At 43.8% G+C, this 17,138-nt stretch overlaps 1 protein-coding gene across 1 annotated transcript in view; it reads left to right on the plus strand.

Moving 5' to 3' along the window:
* Positions 1-16,016, plus strand: part of MAN2A1 (mannosidase alpha class 2A member 1) — a 197,235-nt gene extending 181,219 nt beyond the window's left edge. The window contains exons 20-22 of the mRNA XM_020911732.2: positions 1,258-1,452; positions 11,535-11,645; positions 13,269-16,016. Coding sequence (XP_020767391.1) covers positions 1,258-1,452; positions 11,535-11,645; positions 13,269-13,421 — 459 coding nt within the window. The 3' untranslated portion in view covers positions 13,422-16,016. The remainder of the gene's footprint in view (positions 1-1,257; positions 1,453-11,534; positions 11,646-13,268) is intronic.
* Positions 16,017-17,138: the final 1,122 nt, after the last annotated feature.

Raw genomic sequence — 17,138 nt, forward strand, 5'->3', positions numbered from 1 at the left:
AATTTTTTTTCTCTACTCATAGTCTGCATTGTGATGACATCTCCAGTTTGCTGCTGGCAGGATGCTCAGCGCTCTTTGCTAACACCCTCTGTCCAGTGCTAATCTGACATTCTGAATTTTAAGCTGTCTTCTGTAAATCTTGTCTTTGCACACAGATAAGTTGTCAGACCTTTTATTTGAGCCACCTGTTAAAAAATATGCAAAATCAGAAGATATCAGTGAAATAGTCATTTCCAAAAATAAGATACAGAATGGAAAATCCCGAAGTGGTGTTGGTGATCACAAGGCCTTTCTACATAAATTACGTTTTCTTCTCAGTGCTTTTCTGGGCCTGCTTTTACACCTTAGACATTATTGGTTAAGATTCTACTTAGTCACTGATTTAATTAATTGTGTATGTCATCTACCATATGTATATTCCCCAGTCCTGGTAGATTTACTTATTGTTTGAACGTGCTGAAATGCTTATCTGTAACCACACACCATAGCAAAGACTAAAGTATTTTAAAATTATACTGAATAACTGTATACCACGTAAATGTGTGATAACTATTCTGTAACAGATATAGTAGTTCCAGTGTTTGGAATAAAGTAAAGTGAAACATCTGGCAATGATTTTACCAAATTTAAAGAAAACAGATGATCTAGATATGCTACCTGTGTTATTTTAAAGCCTGATTTATTTTTATTTTTTTTTAAAAAATCCTATCATTGGGTAGAACATAGCTTTATATATTTTATATAGAGAATATATATATAAATTTGTAAAACATAATTTTGGATTGGTACATAACGTCACAGTCTAGTCAAATGTATAAATGAAACCATGAGAATAGGATAGATACAACCTGATGGAAAAGAGACAACATTTGATGACATACAGGATATATGAGCATCCCAATCTGTCCACTTTAAGAGTTTTATGGTAGGTTGAGACAGAATCTTCTTATAAAGTAATTCCTTGTCCTAGAATGTTTGTGGAAAATGTTCTCAAGACTTTTAGTTTTAAAGCAGTAGAGAGGAGATGTATTTCTAAACAGGGAAGTTAATGTTAAGTGGACACTGTTTTCTTCTATTACTTAGAACTGAACTTGGTACTCTGCTGTGCATTGCCTAAGACTTATTTATAAAATACAGTGAAAGCAAAGTATTAATATTTTTATATTTCTCTCCTGTCTGAACCATGTCTGCTGATTCAGTTAACACTGCGAGAGTTGCACATATCAAACCCTGCGCATTTTTGTTTTTCCTTGACAGGGAGAAGACCAGAAGGCGGCCAGTCACCCTTCCCTCCTCAGCCACATGACTTCTTCTTTCCTGAACCACCCTGTCTTTCCAATGACAGAGAAGGTCCCCGTGCCCTCCCTGCAGCTGCTGGCTGGATTCTCTCCTCTGACGTCACCTTTGCCCTGTGACATTCATCTGGTTAATCTGAGGACAATACAGTCGAAGGTATATCCCCAAGTCTATCTATGAAAAACTGACTTTTTGTATTATACTTGGTATAAGGGGATGGGAATAAGAAAACTGTGAATTTTACTCTGCTTCAGGGAATGATTAAGAGCACTTCACCTTTAGGCAACATCGTTATACCTTTTGTTTGACTGTTGCTGTATAGTTTAGAGAATGTCCTTAGACTTATTTTATTCTCATAAAACTCCTGTGTGGTGAGCAGATTGGGAAGAATCAGCTTCTATTTACAGATAAAGAAGCTGAAGCTGGCCTGCGGTCACATAACTAGTAGGTGGGAGAACAAGGAGAACAAGGCCTGAAGATCAGCTCTACTGGTGTTTGCCATTTGTTTCTGCCTGTTAGCCAGTGTTTCTCAGGAGTTAGAGAAACAGAAAGCACAGTGTTTAATTATTTCTATACCAGAGGCTTTGTACATTTATATCTTTTCTCCTAAAAATATAAAAAGTCCTAGTGAGTGAGTGAAGTTGCTCAGTCATGTCCGACTCTTTGCGACCCCATGGACTGTAGCCTACCAGGCTCCTCCGTCCATGGGATTTTCCAGGCAAGAATACTGGAGTGGGTTGCCATTTCCTTCTCCAGGAGATCTTCCCGACCCAGGGATTGAACCCAGGTCTCCCGCATTGTAGGCAGATGCTTTACTGTCTGAGCCACCAGGGGAGTCTCTTAAAATACTCCTAAAACTTTGCATTGAGAAACCAGCTGTGTCGGAGAGGTATAAAGATATGTGAGAGGAAGTAACAAGGGAAGATTTTGTTAGGTACGGAATGTTAACTCAGATTGCTTGAGTTTACCTGTATGCCTAATTTTAAAGTCAGATAGCATTTGAAAAAAGAAAAGATGAGAGGTTTGACATTTTTATGTTTTGTAGAGCTGTTTTGATATTGTGGATTGACATACACTTAGCTGGAAATAGTAAGTGTTTATGGATTCTGTGGGAAATATAATAAATAACCTGAGTGTGAAAAAAAGAGACTGTTCATGTTCAAAGACAGCATAAGAGGGAAAAACTGTTTAACTTAAGAATAAAGAACTGAAGTGTATGAAATAAAGGAGGAATCAGCACATATAAATTTCGACATTCAGTGCTTTAAGACTGGATGTCCGCAGAAGGGAGCTTACACCTGCGTGTGCAGGAGAATACATATGCCGAGCAATGATGGATACCAGTGGATGTTAGAGGCCTGTGCATGTACCTCTGTGTCACAGGTACACAGATCACATGAGTGAACTTCAGGGTTTATTCTGTGCCTGCTATGTGCCAATTTTCACTAAAGGCGCTAAGGGGTACAGCCAGGAACCAAACAGACAAGAGCCCCTGCCTTTTTGAAGCTTAGATTCTAGTAAGAGGAGAAGAATGAAGATCAAAAATAAGAGAACACATGTTAGATGTAATAAGCATTGTTTTGAAAGGGAAAAGGAGGGAAGAGCACGTTCAGGAGGTGGTTTGAATAGGGCGGTTGGAGAAGGCATTGCAGAAAAGGCAGTAGTGGAGTGAAAATCTGAAGGAAGTCAGGGAATAGGAGACTTAGCGGATTTCTGGGGGTAGAGTCGTCGGGAAGGGTTACGAGCACACGGAAGGACTGAAGGCAGGAGATGCTGGTCAGAACAGAGGAGCCGGAGGCCTGCACTTTCCTCGGCCTCCTCGCTGCGTGTCCCCCACTGAGAGCAGGATCTGCACCCAGCAGGCACGGTATAACCGCTTGTTGGACAAGTGCGTCCTGAGAGCGCTCTCTCTAGGATCTGACTCAGGGGAAGAACTCACTAGAGATGGACAGCCTCCCTGCGTGACCCGTCACTGATTGACGGGCCCGAGAGAAAGACAGGAGAGCGTGGAGGCGCCGGCCTCTGAGCCCCGGCGGCCCGCTCTGGGCGGGAATGGCGGAGGGCACTAGCACGCAGAAGGCGCCGAGGGCCTTCGGGCCCACAGTGGCCACTGTGCCGTAGCCTCGCTTCTCAGGGACTCTCTCCTGTGGTGGTTTTCTGGAAGCAGCACCAGCTGACTCTGCAGAGGCCATGAGTGTAGGGATTTTCCCTCCAAGGTTTGCGCTTGTTTTCCAGATCGCCTCTTTGTCGTGGTTACCTGTTCCTTTCGTTTTTCCTGCTGTTGGCTGTCTTCCCTATGATACAAATCTGATCACTTTTGTGGTTAAAAATTCCATAGCCAGGACTTTCCATGTGGTCCAGTGGTTCAGACTCTGCACTCCCAGTTCAGACTGGGCCCGGCTTCAGTCCCTGGTCAGAGCACTAGATCCTGCATGCCGCACCTAAGAGCCGGAACGTAGCAGCCAAGATCCCCCAGGCCGCAGCCAAGACCCGTGCAGCCAAAAGAAACCCCAGCGCCTACCAAGCTTGGTTCCCCTGGTGGCTCAGACAGGACAGAAGCTGCCTACAATGTGGGAGACCAGGGTTTGAGCCCTGGGTTGGGAAGTTCCCCTGCGGAAGGGAATGGCTACCCTTTCCAGTATTCTGGCCTGGAAAGTGCCATGGACAGAGGAGCCTAGCAGGCTACGGTCCATGGGGTTGCAAAGAGACACGACTGAGCAACTAATAGTTACACTTTCCCCAGTTGGTTCATAGCCGTGGATGCTCAGGCCCCTGTCGGCCAGCTCCCCCTGGCTATGGTCATGTGGCGTCCCATTGCCCCTCTCGCCTCTGGGCAGGCGGACTGCCTGCACCCCAGCTGCATGCCTGCCGACCCCACTGCTGTGTATGAAATGGGCCTGATAACAGATACACGTGCTTCACATCTGGGCTGAGAAATGGGTGAGATAATGCTGTGAGAACTTTTGGAAACAGAAGCTCTTTGTAGACATACACTGTTGTCCTGATGATGCTTAGAGTACATGCCAACACAGGTGCAGACCGGCGTTTTAGCAGAGGAAATAAAAAGTGATTTAACAGTCTGACCAGGAAGAATAAAGACTGAAATGCCATAGGCATAAGTTAATGCCTAACCACGTGATCAGAACTAAATATTTGGGGCTGTTTTGCATTAGATATCAGTTGGTTCCAATTTCTCTATTAGTCTTTGACTCTTAGCACTTATTTCTAACAGTTTAAAAACTTGCCAGGAATCTGAACGATTCTTTAACAAATTGCTTTCCATCCCCTAATCTCTAATAATGGGAAAGTAATCATTGAAGGACGCTGATGTACATATTCATTCAAAGAAAACAGTACTTAAAAGGTATCCAGAGTAATTCAGTGGTTATACTAGAAGAAAGACAAAAGTAACTCAGCCCAGAAGCCAGAGCTAGACGTCTTGGATTGTGTTCTTGTTTTGGTCTGTTGACATCTCCCAGCATGCTATAATGTGCTCTTTGTTTAGAGACTGCAGTGCATTTTTCCCACTGAAATAATGTCAAGAGAGATTGGCCTCCAGGCAAGACTGGAGGTCTGCCTTGGCCCATCACCTCACAGTATTCCCATGAGAAAAGTGTCTGCAGCCCTCCGTGACATTAAAGGGGCGCATCGCCCTTGCTGCCTGACCCCCCCCTCCCGCAGCATGACGGGGCCCTCTGCCGGCCTGCGCTCCAGGCCGCTGTCTGCAGGCTCCGCGCCCCAGCCCTGGGCTCCCTGCTCCTGGTGGAGGAAGGCGCTGTGTGCTCAAGACTCAGAGAGCACGTGGGACCTGGGGGGTCTGCTAACCCGCTGAGGTGGTTCAGCTTTTCCAGCTAAAGTCCTCAAACTCACTGTGTCCAGGTGATACCGGTGAAATTATAGAAAAGACTTTCCACGGATGTCTTCATCTCTGAGATTCTGATTCTGTAGATTTGAGGTGGAGAGCTTAGGAACTAGTAACTTTTAAAAACTCTTCCTAGTGATTCTATAAATTGCTGTTATCTGCATTACTGAATTGGGAAAGTAAGGGTTAGATTAAATACTTAAAAATTAAATTACCTACCAGTGAATGGCAGAATCAGGAGCCACGTCCAGTTCTTCTGAACCTAGGTGCCGAATGTGATCTCAGGGGATCACATGAAGATTTGAAGGTTTACTAAATCTGTTCTCAAAGTTCAGCTTTCCAGAAAAACAAGCAAATAAAACAGCAACAAAAAAGGTCCAGTTTTCAAAAATTATTCTATATTGATAGAGGAGCTTGTTTTTACATAGACATACCTTGCTTTTCAGGTTTATAGTTTTGTTTTTTTTTTTTTTTTTTTTGGAAAAAATCAACTATGTCATATATTTGTAGTCAGATGGAGAGGAGAACAAACATCTCTTAAAACCCTGCCCCACAGCTGTGTGGCCCAGCATGCTCCAGCCACTGTTAAGGAATTTAAATGTTAGCCTTCTCATCCCGTGTACCTGGTGTCCAGCTCTTCTCTTCACATCACTCTCTTTTCTTGCACTGTCAACAGCCTGAGTTATAAAAAGAAGCTTCTATAATGGGTTGAAAACTAGGGAATAAGAGTACTAGTCAAGTGCACATCCTCAGGAAAGGGAAGGGACTTAGGGAGAAGAGAGCCTTGGGAGAGAGGAGAATCTCATGGGAGGATGAGTCGTGGATCAAGCTAGAATGAAAGGTTCCATCTGGAATGCTGACTTTCCAGGGATGGGGAGGAACTTGATTAAGCTGCTTAGCTTAGCTTCATGGAGTCATTCTGCCTTGATGTTTTGAACAGTGATACCTACTTCCACTCTTTTTTGCAGATTGTTTTCCTTGCTTTTATATTCAACTATATTTTTATTTTATTTACCCATAGATGTGAAGTGGAAAGCGTCAGTCACTCAGCCGAATCTGGCTCTTTGTGGCCCAGTGGACTGTAGGTTCCCAGGCTCCCCTGTCCGTGGAGTTCTGCAGATGAGGATCCTGGTGTGGGTGGCCATTTCACCATCCGCGCCCCGAGGGCAGCCCTCATTCCTAGACATCTGTCTGTATGTCTCTCCTCTCTATCTGTGTGTGTTACATGTAACTCTTCATTCTATGTGGGGTTTATTTTGGTTTGTGCTTGAGTGTTTCTTAGAGTTAACCAGTCATTTCAACGTCAGCGCCGCTTACTGACTAAAGTCTTCTCTCCAAGCTTGTTTTCACCACCCCCTCCTTTTCTTGTAAGAGGCAGTTTAAGGTTTATAGTTTATTTTGCCTTTCTTAAAAGAATTGATTGGTGCTTTATTGATCTCCCTAGTTTCTGGAAAGGTGAAAATTGTGGGGAAAAAATGTTCTTTGTTGTACATATCTGAGGACAACCGTTCACCTTCCCCTTTCTTTCTGTCACGCTACCTTGTTGATTAAAACAGGATAACTGTTATTGACATTTTAACAAGTGCCCTGGAAAATGAATTTCTACTGGTTATTTCCTGTGTTAGGACTTATAACACAGTGTGAGATTTTCTAGCTTCCTACCTGCCAGAATGCACTGAAATATGAGAGGTGTTTGATATCGTCAAAGAATCTGAGCAGCTTGGAGCCATTTCCCCCGAGGTGTTCAGCCGTGGCATCAGCTGTGTGTGCCTGGCGAATCATCTGGGAAGGGCGGGGTCACGCTCTCCTTGGAGAGTCCTGCACCGTTGCGGCCCCTCTCTTCCTTGGGAAACGGTGTGTCCACAGGCACTGTTGACGGTTTGCAGCAGTTACGGGTTGTGAACCTCACAGGAGCGGCTCAGCTCTCCTATTTGCAGAGTTAACCACCTTGGGAAAGGAGCAGCTGCCTGTTCCTTTGCTGAGAAGAGACTGTCATATGTGGTGTGATTTTCAGGGTGGCCCTAAATCTTTTAAAATGGGATGAGTGGATGGCTAGGCAGGTTGTAGATGGATAGAAGTAATAATTTCTAAACCTTTCTTTCTGAATATGTTTCAGTAAATCTTGATTTTAGCTCTGTTGGAACCATTGATTAAATACTCCCATTTTCCAGCCTGAGATCAGAAGCTGGAAAGTCTCCTTAGGTGATCTCCTTAAGTTGACAACCTTTTGTTACATTAAGTCAGAAGCGATCCTCCTCCCTCTCAGGCCTGTGTCTGTGCGCACCAGTCCGCAGCACGGCAGAGGCAGGAGAACGCAGCCTCGGCAGCGCGGCTTGGGGGCCGGGCCCGCTGGGTGCAGGGCTCTCCGTCCGCTCGCTGCGCGGCTGTCTCAGAGCAGGCCCTGGATCCTCCGCACGCCAGAGTCCTCACCAGTGACCAGGCGGTGGTGAGGGTGTCACCGGGCGAGGCCCTGTCAGGCTCCAGTGAGGTGATAGTTGTCAAGCATGTAGAATAGCACCTGGCACTTAGTAAGCACGAAGTTTTAACAAGGTTCTCAACTGAGATCATTCAGTCATCAGCAGTTTGACTGTCACTAATAATGAAGTAAAAATATTGGCACTTCCTTTTTAATTGGAGAAAGTTGAAGTTTATTGCCACAGTAAATTTTGATGTATCTTTGATGCGTATTCCTTGTATAGTTCATTGCTGATTTCTCAGTCGCTCCAATGTGATGTACCTAAAACTGCCTCCGGCCCAAGCGCTGCCCTGAGTGTGTCCTGCGGCTTGACTTGGCTCTCACGGCAGCAGGAGGGACGAGGCCGTACAGTGCCCCATCGTGTAGGGGAGGAGGCGGGCTGGCCTGGGGCGGGGGGACCTCCCCGGTCACACAGCCAGGAAGTGGTGACGCGTGGAGGCGCACCCCAGGAGCCTGACTCCAGACCCCCGCTCAGTGCCGCATACGGCCTTCTGCCTGGGACATGCAGACAGTCTTGGGAGGTTCCCTGCTTGCTTTTTCCTTGCCTGCTCAGTACTAGTGGAATACTCTTAGAAGGATGCATCAGCCGTTGGTGAGGAAAGATCATGAAAAGCAAAGTGGCGTTGCTAGTGATAACTGCTCTCTGAGTACGAGAGGGAGTGTTTCGTGATCCGTGTTCTGTGCCTGTAAGTATAGCGGCGCGTCTTTATGCCGCCCGCCCTGCTTCAGAGGGGCCGTGAGGGGAGATGGCTTGGTCCCCGCAAAGCACTCCGCGCAGCCCGGCACACAGTGAGCGCTCAGCAAGTGTCAGCTGTTCCCCTCGTCACTGCGGGACTCTTCCCGAGTCTCACGGTTCCTGAGTTTTCAGAGGTGAATGACAGCCTCAGTCCTTAGCTGGTTCCTGCTGGAGCCAAACCGTGCCTCTCGGCTAGCCTCCTCTGAGCCTGACGATGTCACTTGTAGCCAGATCTTCCTGCCCAGCCTTCCCCCAGTCGCTGGAGAAGTTTTATGAGCCCTGCTTAGTCTAGAAACTCGGTGTTGGTTTTTCCTGAGAGATAAGTTCTACAGTGAATTTTCCTGGTACAGATTGGGAACATCCACACACTGATTCAGCCTCAACGGTGATCTGTTCTAGAAAGACAGTTTGACACTCACCCAGCACAGCGATGATGCAGTTTCAAATGTATAAGATTTCTTCCCCATGCCCTCCCCCCCCCGCTTTTTAGAGGTCTGGATTTTATTAATGTGTTAATGAATAGAAAAAGAGGTCTTTCAAAATTTGTTTACTCTCCTAGAGCGTATGCTGTGACTACTTGAGGGTAACTGAATTTCCTACATACATATTCAAGTTAAAATCACAGTTTCCGTACTTTGAAAAACAGTTTTCTTGGAAATAAAATGTCTAGACAGACTTTGAAACTGAAAAACTGCTGCTTTGCCTCAGGTATTTTTGCTTGAAAACTGATACTTTCATGAAGATTCAATTTTTAAAAACTTACACAAGATGAATGCCATTTTATTAGTCTTTTAGTCCTTGTGAAAATGATGCAATTTTTAGTTTTTAGAGAAAGTAAAACTTTTTTCCCATAAGTGAAAATTAATTTTTATGACTTTAATCTCCACTTTTGTACTGTTTGTTTAAATCTCTTGTCTAATTCAATGGCAGAATCCTGAAAGTGTCTCCCTTCCCACTTTTTTTTGTCATCATCAGTCTGCTGAAGACCTTACACAGTCGTTATTCCGAGAACAAATGTTTTGCAGGAATTTTCACAGTGCTTGCTTGTGTTTTTTTTTTAAGGGTGGTCTAGTGAGTTAAAATGGCCAGATGCCAAGGATAATAGTGATAAGTGCTTTTGGAGTTTAATTAAGAGGCCACCTAATTTGTGAATTTGAATCAGAACTCTTAGGACTTTGAGGTGTAGTTGTGGACATATAATTTAGGACTATCCTGACTCCTTAGTTACAAAGCTATGATGGCAATTAAATAAATTTGTGAATAAGAAGTTAAAAGAGAATATTGTTTAACTTGTAAGTGTTATGAAAATAACTACTGTTTATTTGATGGATGATGTTGATATAAATAATGATAATATACTAAGGTCTTTCTCTGCTCCAGACCCTGGGCTAAGTCCTTATTATGCTGCCCCTTTTTATCTCCTTTTTTATGGTAAAGGAAAAACAGTTTTGCTGAAATCAGCAGCTAGTAAATTGCGGAAGTAGGCTACAGATCTTAGGCTATCTGACTCCCAGCCCAGATTGTGAACCTCTTATTTCTACAATTTCTGCACTAGCACAGTCTGTCCTACAAGCTGGGCTGCCTTATACAGTGTTTTCAGTGGGTTAACTCACAGCATGACTCTATGAGGAGATAAGACATGCATTAGCTCCATTTTACAGACGGGGAGACTGGTGCTCAGGAAGAATAAAAGAGTGTTCCAGGTTTTCAAAATTGGCATAACTGTTATCCTTCTGTACATACTAAACACAAGGTTTTTTTAATGTGCTATTTTCATGCTATTTAGAGACTGTAAAATGTTTGAAATTTCATTAGGGATCTTTATCGTATTACTTCAGCTTGCTATGTGTACTGTGTGGGCCTGTGATGGCTCAGAATCCCTAAATGACTTTTTTCTCTTTCTTCAAAAAAAATTTTTAGCAGTACCACTGCAAAATACCAGTATAAAATGTCATAAAACAGGTTATTCCAGCCAAGAATCTGAGGTGAGGACAGATTTAAGTTGTTCAGTCACATTAAAAGCAAATCAGTGTTGGGAATGCTGGCAGCTGTTCAGAAAAGATGTCTCTGTAGCACATTAAAAAAATGTTGTGCCCTAGTAAGGCTGCCCAAGGCTTCCCTGATGGCTGAAGCAGTAAGGAGGCCACCTGCAATGCGGGAGACCTGGGTTCGGTCCCTCAGTTGGGAAGATCCCCTACAGTCCGTGGGATCACAAAGAGTCAGACATGGCTGAGCCACTTTCACTTTCAAGGTTGATCAAGAACCTCGGCATATTCATATCTGTGGTCACATTAGAAAAGAAAGAGTAAATGTGTCTATACAGTAAGTGTGCCTTGCGTATCTTTTCAAAAGATTTTATTAATCCATTTTATCATAAACATTTCCTGGTTTAGAAAACATAAAATTTTAAATAGTTATAATTTTAAATGTTCAAGGACTTAAAGCATGCAAGGCATTGTTACTTGAATTGGTTGCAAGAAATTTTACTGCAGGAAAGTGTATGCTGATCACTGTAGCTGACTTGTCATTTTTAGTGTTTTCCTTTTTGCCTGCACAAGAAGAATAGCTTCTGTAATGTGAATTTAAATGATACATCAAGCTAATAAATGTGGCTGGCTTAGCAAGTGATAAGCATAACTAATTCAATTTAAATGTCTCATATAAAAATCATGAACCAATACATTAAAGATTAAAAATGTTAATGTAATTAACAAAAATTAGTATTCAGTGAAGAAGCATATTTCAGTTTTAAGATGGATGATACATCATTCACTGACCAGATAAGGACCAAATTCAGGTATACTTTATTCAGCTGATGGATTTATTAAAAGTAAATTAAAATGAAATGCTTTATTTGAAGAAACTTTGACAAACCGGAATATAACATGTGGACAAAAGATAGCCCGTGTCCTTAGGAACCCTGGAGGGAACCGAGGCTTGAGTGACTTGCCAAGGACTCTCAGAATGTCGTCTGAGCTCCTGGGCAAGGCGGTGTCGCCGAGGAGTGGGCAGGCTCAGCAGCCAGCCTGAATGGGCGTGGGGGGCTTGAAGTCCCTTTCAGATACAAGAGCATTTGTGGCTGGGGACGGGGCATCGAGGCTGTGCGGCGGGGTCAGAGTCGCTCTCAGCGTCCCTGTGGTGTCTTGCTTTCTGCCCGTTCACAGGTGGATGGCAAGCACTCCAGCGAGGCCGCCTTGATCCTGCACAGGAAGGGGTTCGACTGCCGCTTCTCTAGCAGAGGCGCCGGGCTGCTGTGTTCCACGACCCGGGGAAAGGTGAGCCGAAAGCTTGTCTCTCCTGCTGACGTAGCTTTGAAATCCTTACTTTCTGCAGGTAATCCTGGCAAGGAGATGTTTCATTGCCTTTCCGCGGACTCCTTCCCCTCAGCTTCAAGTTCGTTCAAGTTTTCCCTTCTTAAGGAAGCCCCGTCCCAGTGTTCAGTCTTTCCTCCTTGTCGATATCAGACTGCCCCGGCAGACAGGTGCATGTCTGAAGACGGGGCCTCACCGCTTCTTAGGCCTTCCGTTTCCAGCCCGCGAAGCGGCTTCTTCCCCCCCCCCGCTCTCCCCACCTCTCTCAGATGGCTCGGGTCTGATCCAGTTCAGTGACGGCAAACCCTGCGGGAGCCAAGTGACTGCGTGGAGGCTTCCCCGCGGCTCAGACGGTGACGAGTCCGCCTGCAGTGCGGGAGGCCGGGAAGGCGCCCTGGAGAAGGAGCTGGCAGCCCGCGCCAGTGTTCTTCCTGGAGAACCCCGTGGACAGAGGAGCCTGCTGGGCTGCTGTCCGTGGGGCCGCAGAGTCGGACACGACTGAGCGGCTCACGCACACAGTGCGGGTGCAGGCTTGCAGTGGGGGCGGCGGGGATGTGAGGCCGCTCAGCGGGGCGGCTCGGCCCCAGGCCGCTGTCCGCACCGCGCAGGCCGGCGGGTCCTCCGGCTGACCGCTGACCGCCGGCCGCCCCTCTGGCTTCTCTGAAGCTGGCCTTGCCGCTGGCCCCCGTCAGCCTGTCTCGGAGGGAAGGGCGCCTCAGCCTCAGGCCTCTGGCTCCGGCAGGCTGCGGCTGTCTGCAGCAGCTAGCCGACCCGCTCTTCAGGACCTGGCGGGCCTGGTGTCGGGCGGACTCCAGGGGCGCCGTTCGCTCCTGCAGTTAGCATGTGCGTAGCACGGGCTCCAGAAAGGGGAAGGTGAAAGGCGGCGGGGGCCTGAAGCGGCGCGGGGCGGCACGCGTCCGTTCTTTCGCCCCCCGCCGCATGTCACGGGCGCTCGGGGGGCGCCGACGGCTCTCTCGCTTGTCCCACCGCGCCTACTCTCTCCCTTCTCATGGTGTCTGAGACACGGGTATGAGCGTGTGTGCTCAGACACTGAGGCAGTGAGTCCTGAGGGGGTTGTACGACCCAGAGAGACATGCTAGAAGAACCTGCAAGGCTGAGCATAGCATTTTCCAAACGACCTTCCTACCCGTAAACGACTCACGTGTCTGCGGGCCTTCCTGGGGGCCTGGGGCCTGCCCCCAGCTTTTCTGACTCAGGGAGGAAGGTGGAGAAGCCCCGCTGTTGGGGTGAGTGCTGACTGAACGGGGTGTGGATGCGTTTACAGCTCTTGGACTGTGGAGTCCTTTCTTTCATTGAGAAAGGCCCTTGCACATGGTATGTTGTGAAGCAGCTGAAAAGGGATCCAGAAGACAGCGTTCTGTTACTGGGCTCCAGTCTCCCTTCAGAGTTAGTCTCCATGCTCAAGTGTGTGGAGGCGGACTAATCTCCCCCTTCCGCTGCTTTTGCGCTAAAAGAGAACTTCAATCATACTTTTCATGTTTTCTCACACTGAATATGTAGATGCACTGCTTGTCTTTCTTCAAAGTTATTCTAAACATGTAATTTTTTTTATCATTTACCTTTTAGATATTGGTCCAGAAACTTTTTAGCAAGTTCACTGTTGTAAGTATCATACCTTCGTCATTATCCTTGATGCACTCTCCTCTAGACGCCCGAAATATAAGTGAAATCAACTTGAGTCCCATGGAAATCAGCACATTCCGAATCCACTTGAGGTGAACCTGGCTTTCAGATTTGGATTGGGAAGCATCGGCTTTGATATACTTCTTGGTTTTACGTGCAATAGAGAAGCACATTATTTTAGCTTCTGGCTACTGTGAGGACATGAATTCTGTGATTCTTTTTCTTAAACCAGTACAGTAGGAGAGAAGAAAAGCCATGCTACAAACTAGTTTTGTTTTTAAGTTCCTTCCATGAACTACTATCATCAGTATGAATTGATGCAACAAACGAAGAAATGTCTAAAGACAGCCTCTCAACAGATTGTATCTCAGGTTAAATGTTAACTAATTATATCTGTGTTGGGGGTTGTGAAGAGATTGTTCTAAGTATTCATGTTGCTGACCCTTTGTTAGTTTTACAAAAATACCCATTTTTACCAAAATGGAATAAAAAGCTGGTGGGTAATAGCTAGTGGCCAAAATGGTTGCAATCATTCATACATGTTTGAAGATCTTTATGTGTTGAAACATGTGGAAAAGTGCAATCCATCAATCCTGATAATATATATCGTTGCTTTTACATGTTTTTCTACCACTTGACCCCTCCCTTCCTACCCTTTGTAAGTATTTCCAGAAATACCAGATTTTGAATCATTCAGTAGTAGACAAAGAGGCATATTTTCATTACTTGACAATGTGGGATAGGTGCAATTTATTCCATTGTCACTAAACTAGGAGAAGCAATTCTACAGGTACCATGACCTCTTTTAGGTACCACAAGGTGTCTTTTTACAAGCTCATTTGAATACAGATGTTCTGAGAGGGTTTTTCTATTTTAAAATCACTATATCAGAATAAATGTGCCTTATTTTTTTTATAAGTCTTGTTAAATCTTTTGGTGTCCGTATTGCTGTTGGGGGAGGTGGGGGGTGTCTGGGGGGAGGGGCGAGTACTTTCTATGACACGTGAATTGCATAATTTTTGCCTGACAATGCTGGACACGTTCTGATCTGTTTCATTAAATTTGTGGTGATGTTACTCTAAACATTTTGACTATTTGAATGTACTGAGATGTCAGAAAACAAAACAAGGAAGAAAAATATTGTTAATTAAAATATGCTGCTGCCAAGGAGACTGCAACTTGAAGCAAGGATTTTGTAACAAGCAGAATCCACATACTGTTTTCATTTCACAAGAGTTCACCATTTTGAAGAGAGACTGCTTTAAAATAGACCATTTTGAAACCCACTTATATGTAACTCATCATAATTTACCATATTGAAAAATACGTTTGTTCAGTGAATTTCAAACTTTTGTATATGCTAACCTCAAAGTGAAGTTCTAAACCTACGTGCCATTACAATACTTTTGATAAAATTTATTTGGGATCATTGTTAACTTGACATTAAAATAAAACCAACATTTAGAGCATTCCATTTTAGCATAGAAAGGATTCTTGACTAGGTGCACTGCTGAAACGTGCGTTAACTAACACGTTTAGTATTATCTGACTTATAACTTCCATTTTACCTCCTACCATTCCAACATCTTCATATAGAAATAAAACATCATTTCTGTTATATCATGTAGCCTGGTTATCATCTGTATTTTCAGTCAAGATGCAGCTCCTTAGATTATTGTTGCATTAAGTTCATAAACTTCTTTCGCCTTTAATTATTAAGGAAATAATACTAGTGTTGATGAAGATATTACAAGAGAGTAATTTCTTGCAATAAACACGTACTGTAAGTTTCCTTCCTTGTTTTGGGGGGATAAACAAGTAAAACAAAAAACAAACTTACTTTCTGTGAACATCTACAGACATTAGGATTGCCAGACACAAATCCCAGGAATAAGATCAGTATTTTCATTGCATCTTAAGTGTAAAACCTTCCTAAAGGAGTTCACTGTGTTCTTTGGTTCAAGTGGTTGTACTTAATTGTTCTGGAACCTCTGATCAATTGAAATAAAAAGTCTTGATGCAATAGCAGTGGTTCTGCCCCTCCTGGTTGTTTGACGATGGAGCTGTCCTGTGTTCCGTCGGGGTCTTACTCAGTGTGTGTTGTCACCAGCTGCTAACAGGTAAAGCAGAAATTCTCTTTCACCAGCAAGTTTCTGCTTTTTATTTTTAGAATCAATCATCAGGGAAATGAAGAGAGGATGCTTTTGCTTTGGGTTGTGGTCAAGAACTGATTAAATAATTTAGTGTCCCTGGCACACGCTAAAAATCATACACTCAGTTGTGATCTCAGTGGCATATTTGTTTGCTTAGGTTTTATTACATTCATTATCGCAGATGTTCAGTTGACCAAGTAGTTAAGTAGTTCATTACTTTCTCTCTTTTTTTTTGAAAATTTAATTTGGGGTTATAACTGCAGTGTTTGAGAACTCAGCATCCTTGTTTTCTGCAAATACTGATTAAAACAAAATGCTGTAAAATGTGTTGTAAAACATTGTAATTACCTTCCCATGTCTTTGTTGTATTTGTGCTAAAACGTTTTCACATTCCTTTGTATGGAAGAAAATTTTTGCTTTCATTTTGATTATGTTGCTTTCCTTGAAATCAATAGGTTTTGATATTTTCTCTTGGAAGATTTTATATCTTTTTGGGAATATGTAATATAAGATATCTAATAAAAGATAAATCTTACCACGTGCGTGGTCCTCTAGAGTAGTTCTTAAATCTTATTTTGTAAACAAGATATATTAAATGTTGTGGTGGGTTGAGTAGAGGAGGGGCTTGTTTTGTCTTCTGTCATGAGTGAATTGCTCCTCCTTCAGTCCATTTCTGTTGGGTTGGCCAAAAAGTTTATTCAGTGTTTTCCTCTAAGATAGATGTTTCTAGTAGCACTTTAGTTGTCTTTATCTTCAAAACAATTTTGTTACACTGTGTTGTGACTACTGTCATATCAACATGTATTTAAAAAAAAATCAGTTGGTGAATTGATGTGTAGCCATTTTAATATTGAAGATGGAAGAAAAAGCAACATTTTTGGCATATTATGCTTTATTATTCAAGAAAGGTAAAAATGCAACTGAAACACACACACAAAATATCTATGCAGTGAATGAAGAAGGTGTTGTGACTGAGCTAACTTTTCAAAAGTGGTTTGCGAAGTTTCATGCTGGATGTTTCTTGCTGGACAATATTCCTCAGTCATGTACACCAGTTGAAGTTGATAGCAATCAAATGGAGACATTGAGAACAATCAGCGTATACCACAGGGAGATAGCTGCCGCACTCAAAATACCCAAATCAAGCACTGAAAATCACTTGTGCCAGCTCGGTTATGTTAATCCCTATGATGTTTGAGTTCCACATAAGTTAAGAAAAAAATCTTCTTGACCATATTTTCATGTACAGTTCTCTAATGAAAGGTAATAAAAATGTTCTGTTTTTTAAAACAAATCATATTGGGTGATGAAAAATAGATACTGTACAGTGATGTGGAAGGGAAGAGATTGTGAGGCAAGCAAAATGAACCACCACCAGTCACACCAAAGAAGGTGACATTTTCTCTATGGTGGGATTGGACGGGAGTCCTCTCTATGAGCTCTTGCTGGAAAATGATTAATTCCAACAAGTACCGCTCCCAGTTAGATCAACTGAAAGCAGCGCTCAAGGAAAAGCATCCGGGATTAGTCAACAGAAAACGCATCATCTCCCCCAGGATTGCACAAGGCCACGTGTTACTTTGATGACCAGGCAAAAACTGTTACAGCTTGACTGGGAAGTTCTGATTCATCCAGGTATTTCTCCAGACCTTTGGATTTC

Source organism: Odocoileus virginianus, unplaced genomic scaffold, assembly GCF_023699985.2.
Source record: "Odocoileus virginianus isolate 20LAN1187 ecotype Illinois unplaced genomic scaffold, Ovbor_1.2 Unplaced_Scaffold_8, whole genome shotgun sequence".
Lineage (NCBI taxonomy): Eukaryota > Metazoa > Chordata > Mammalia > Artiodactyla > Cervidae > Odocoileus > Odocoileus virginianus.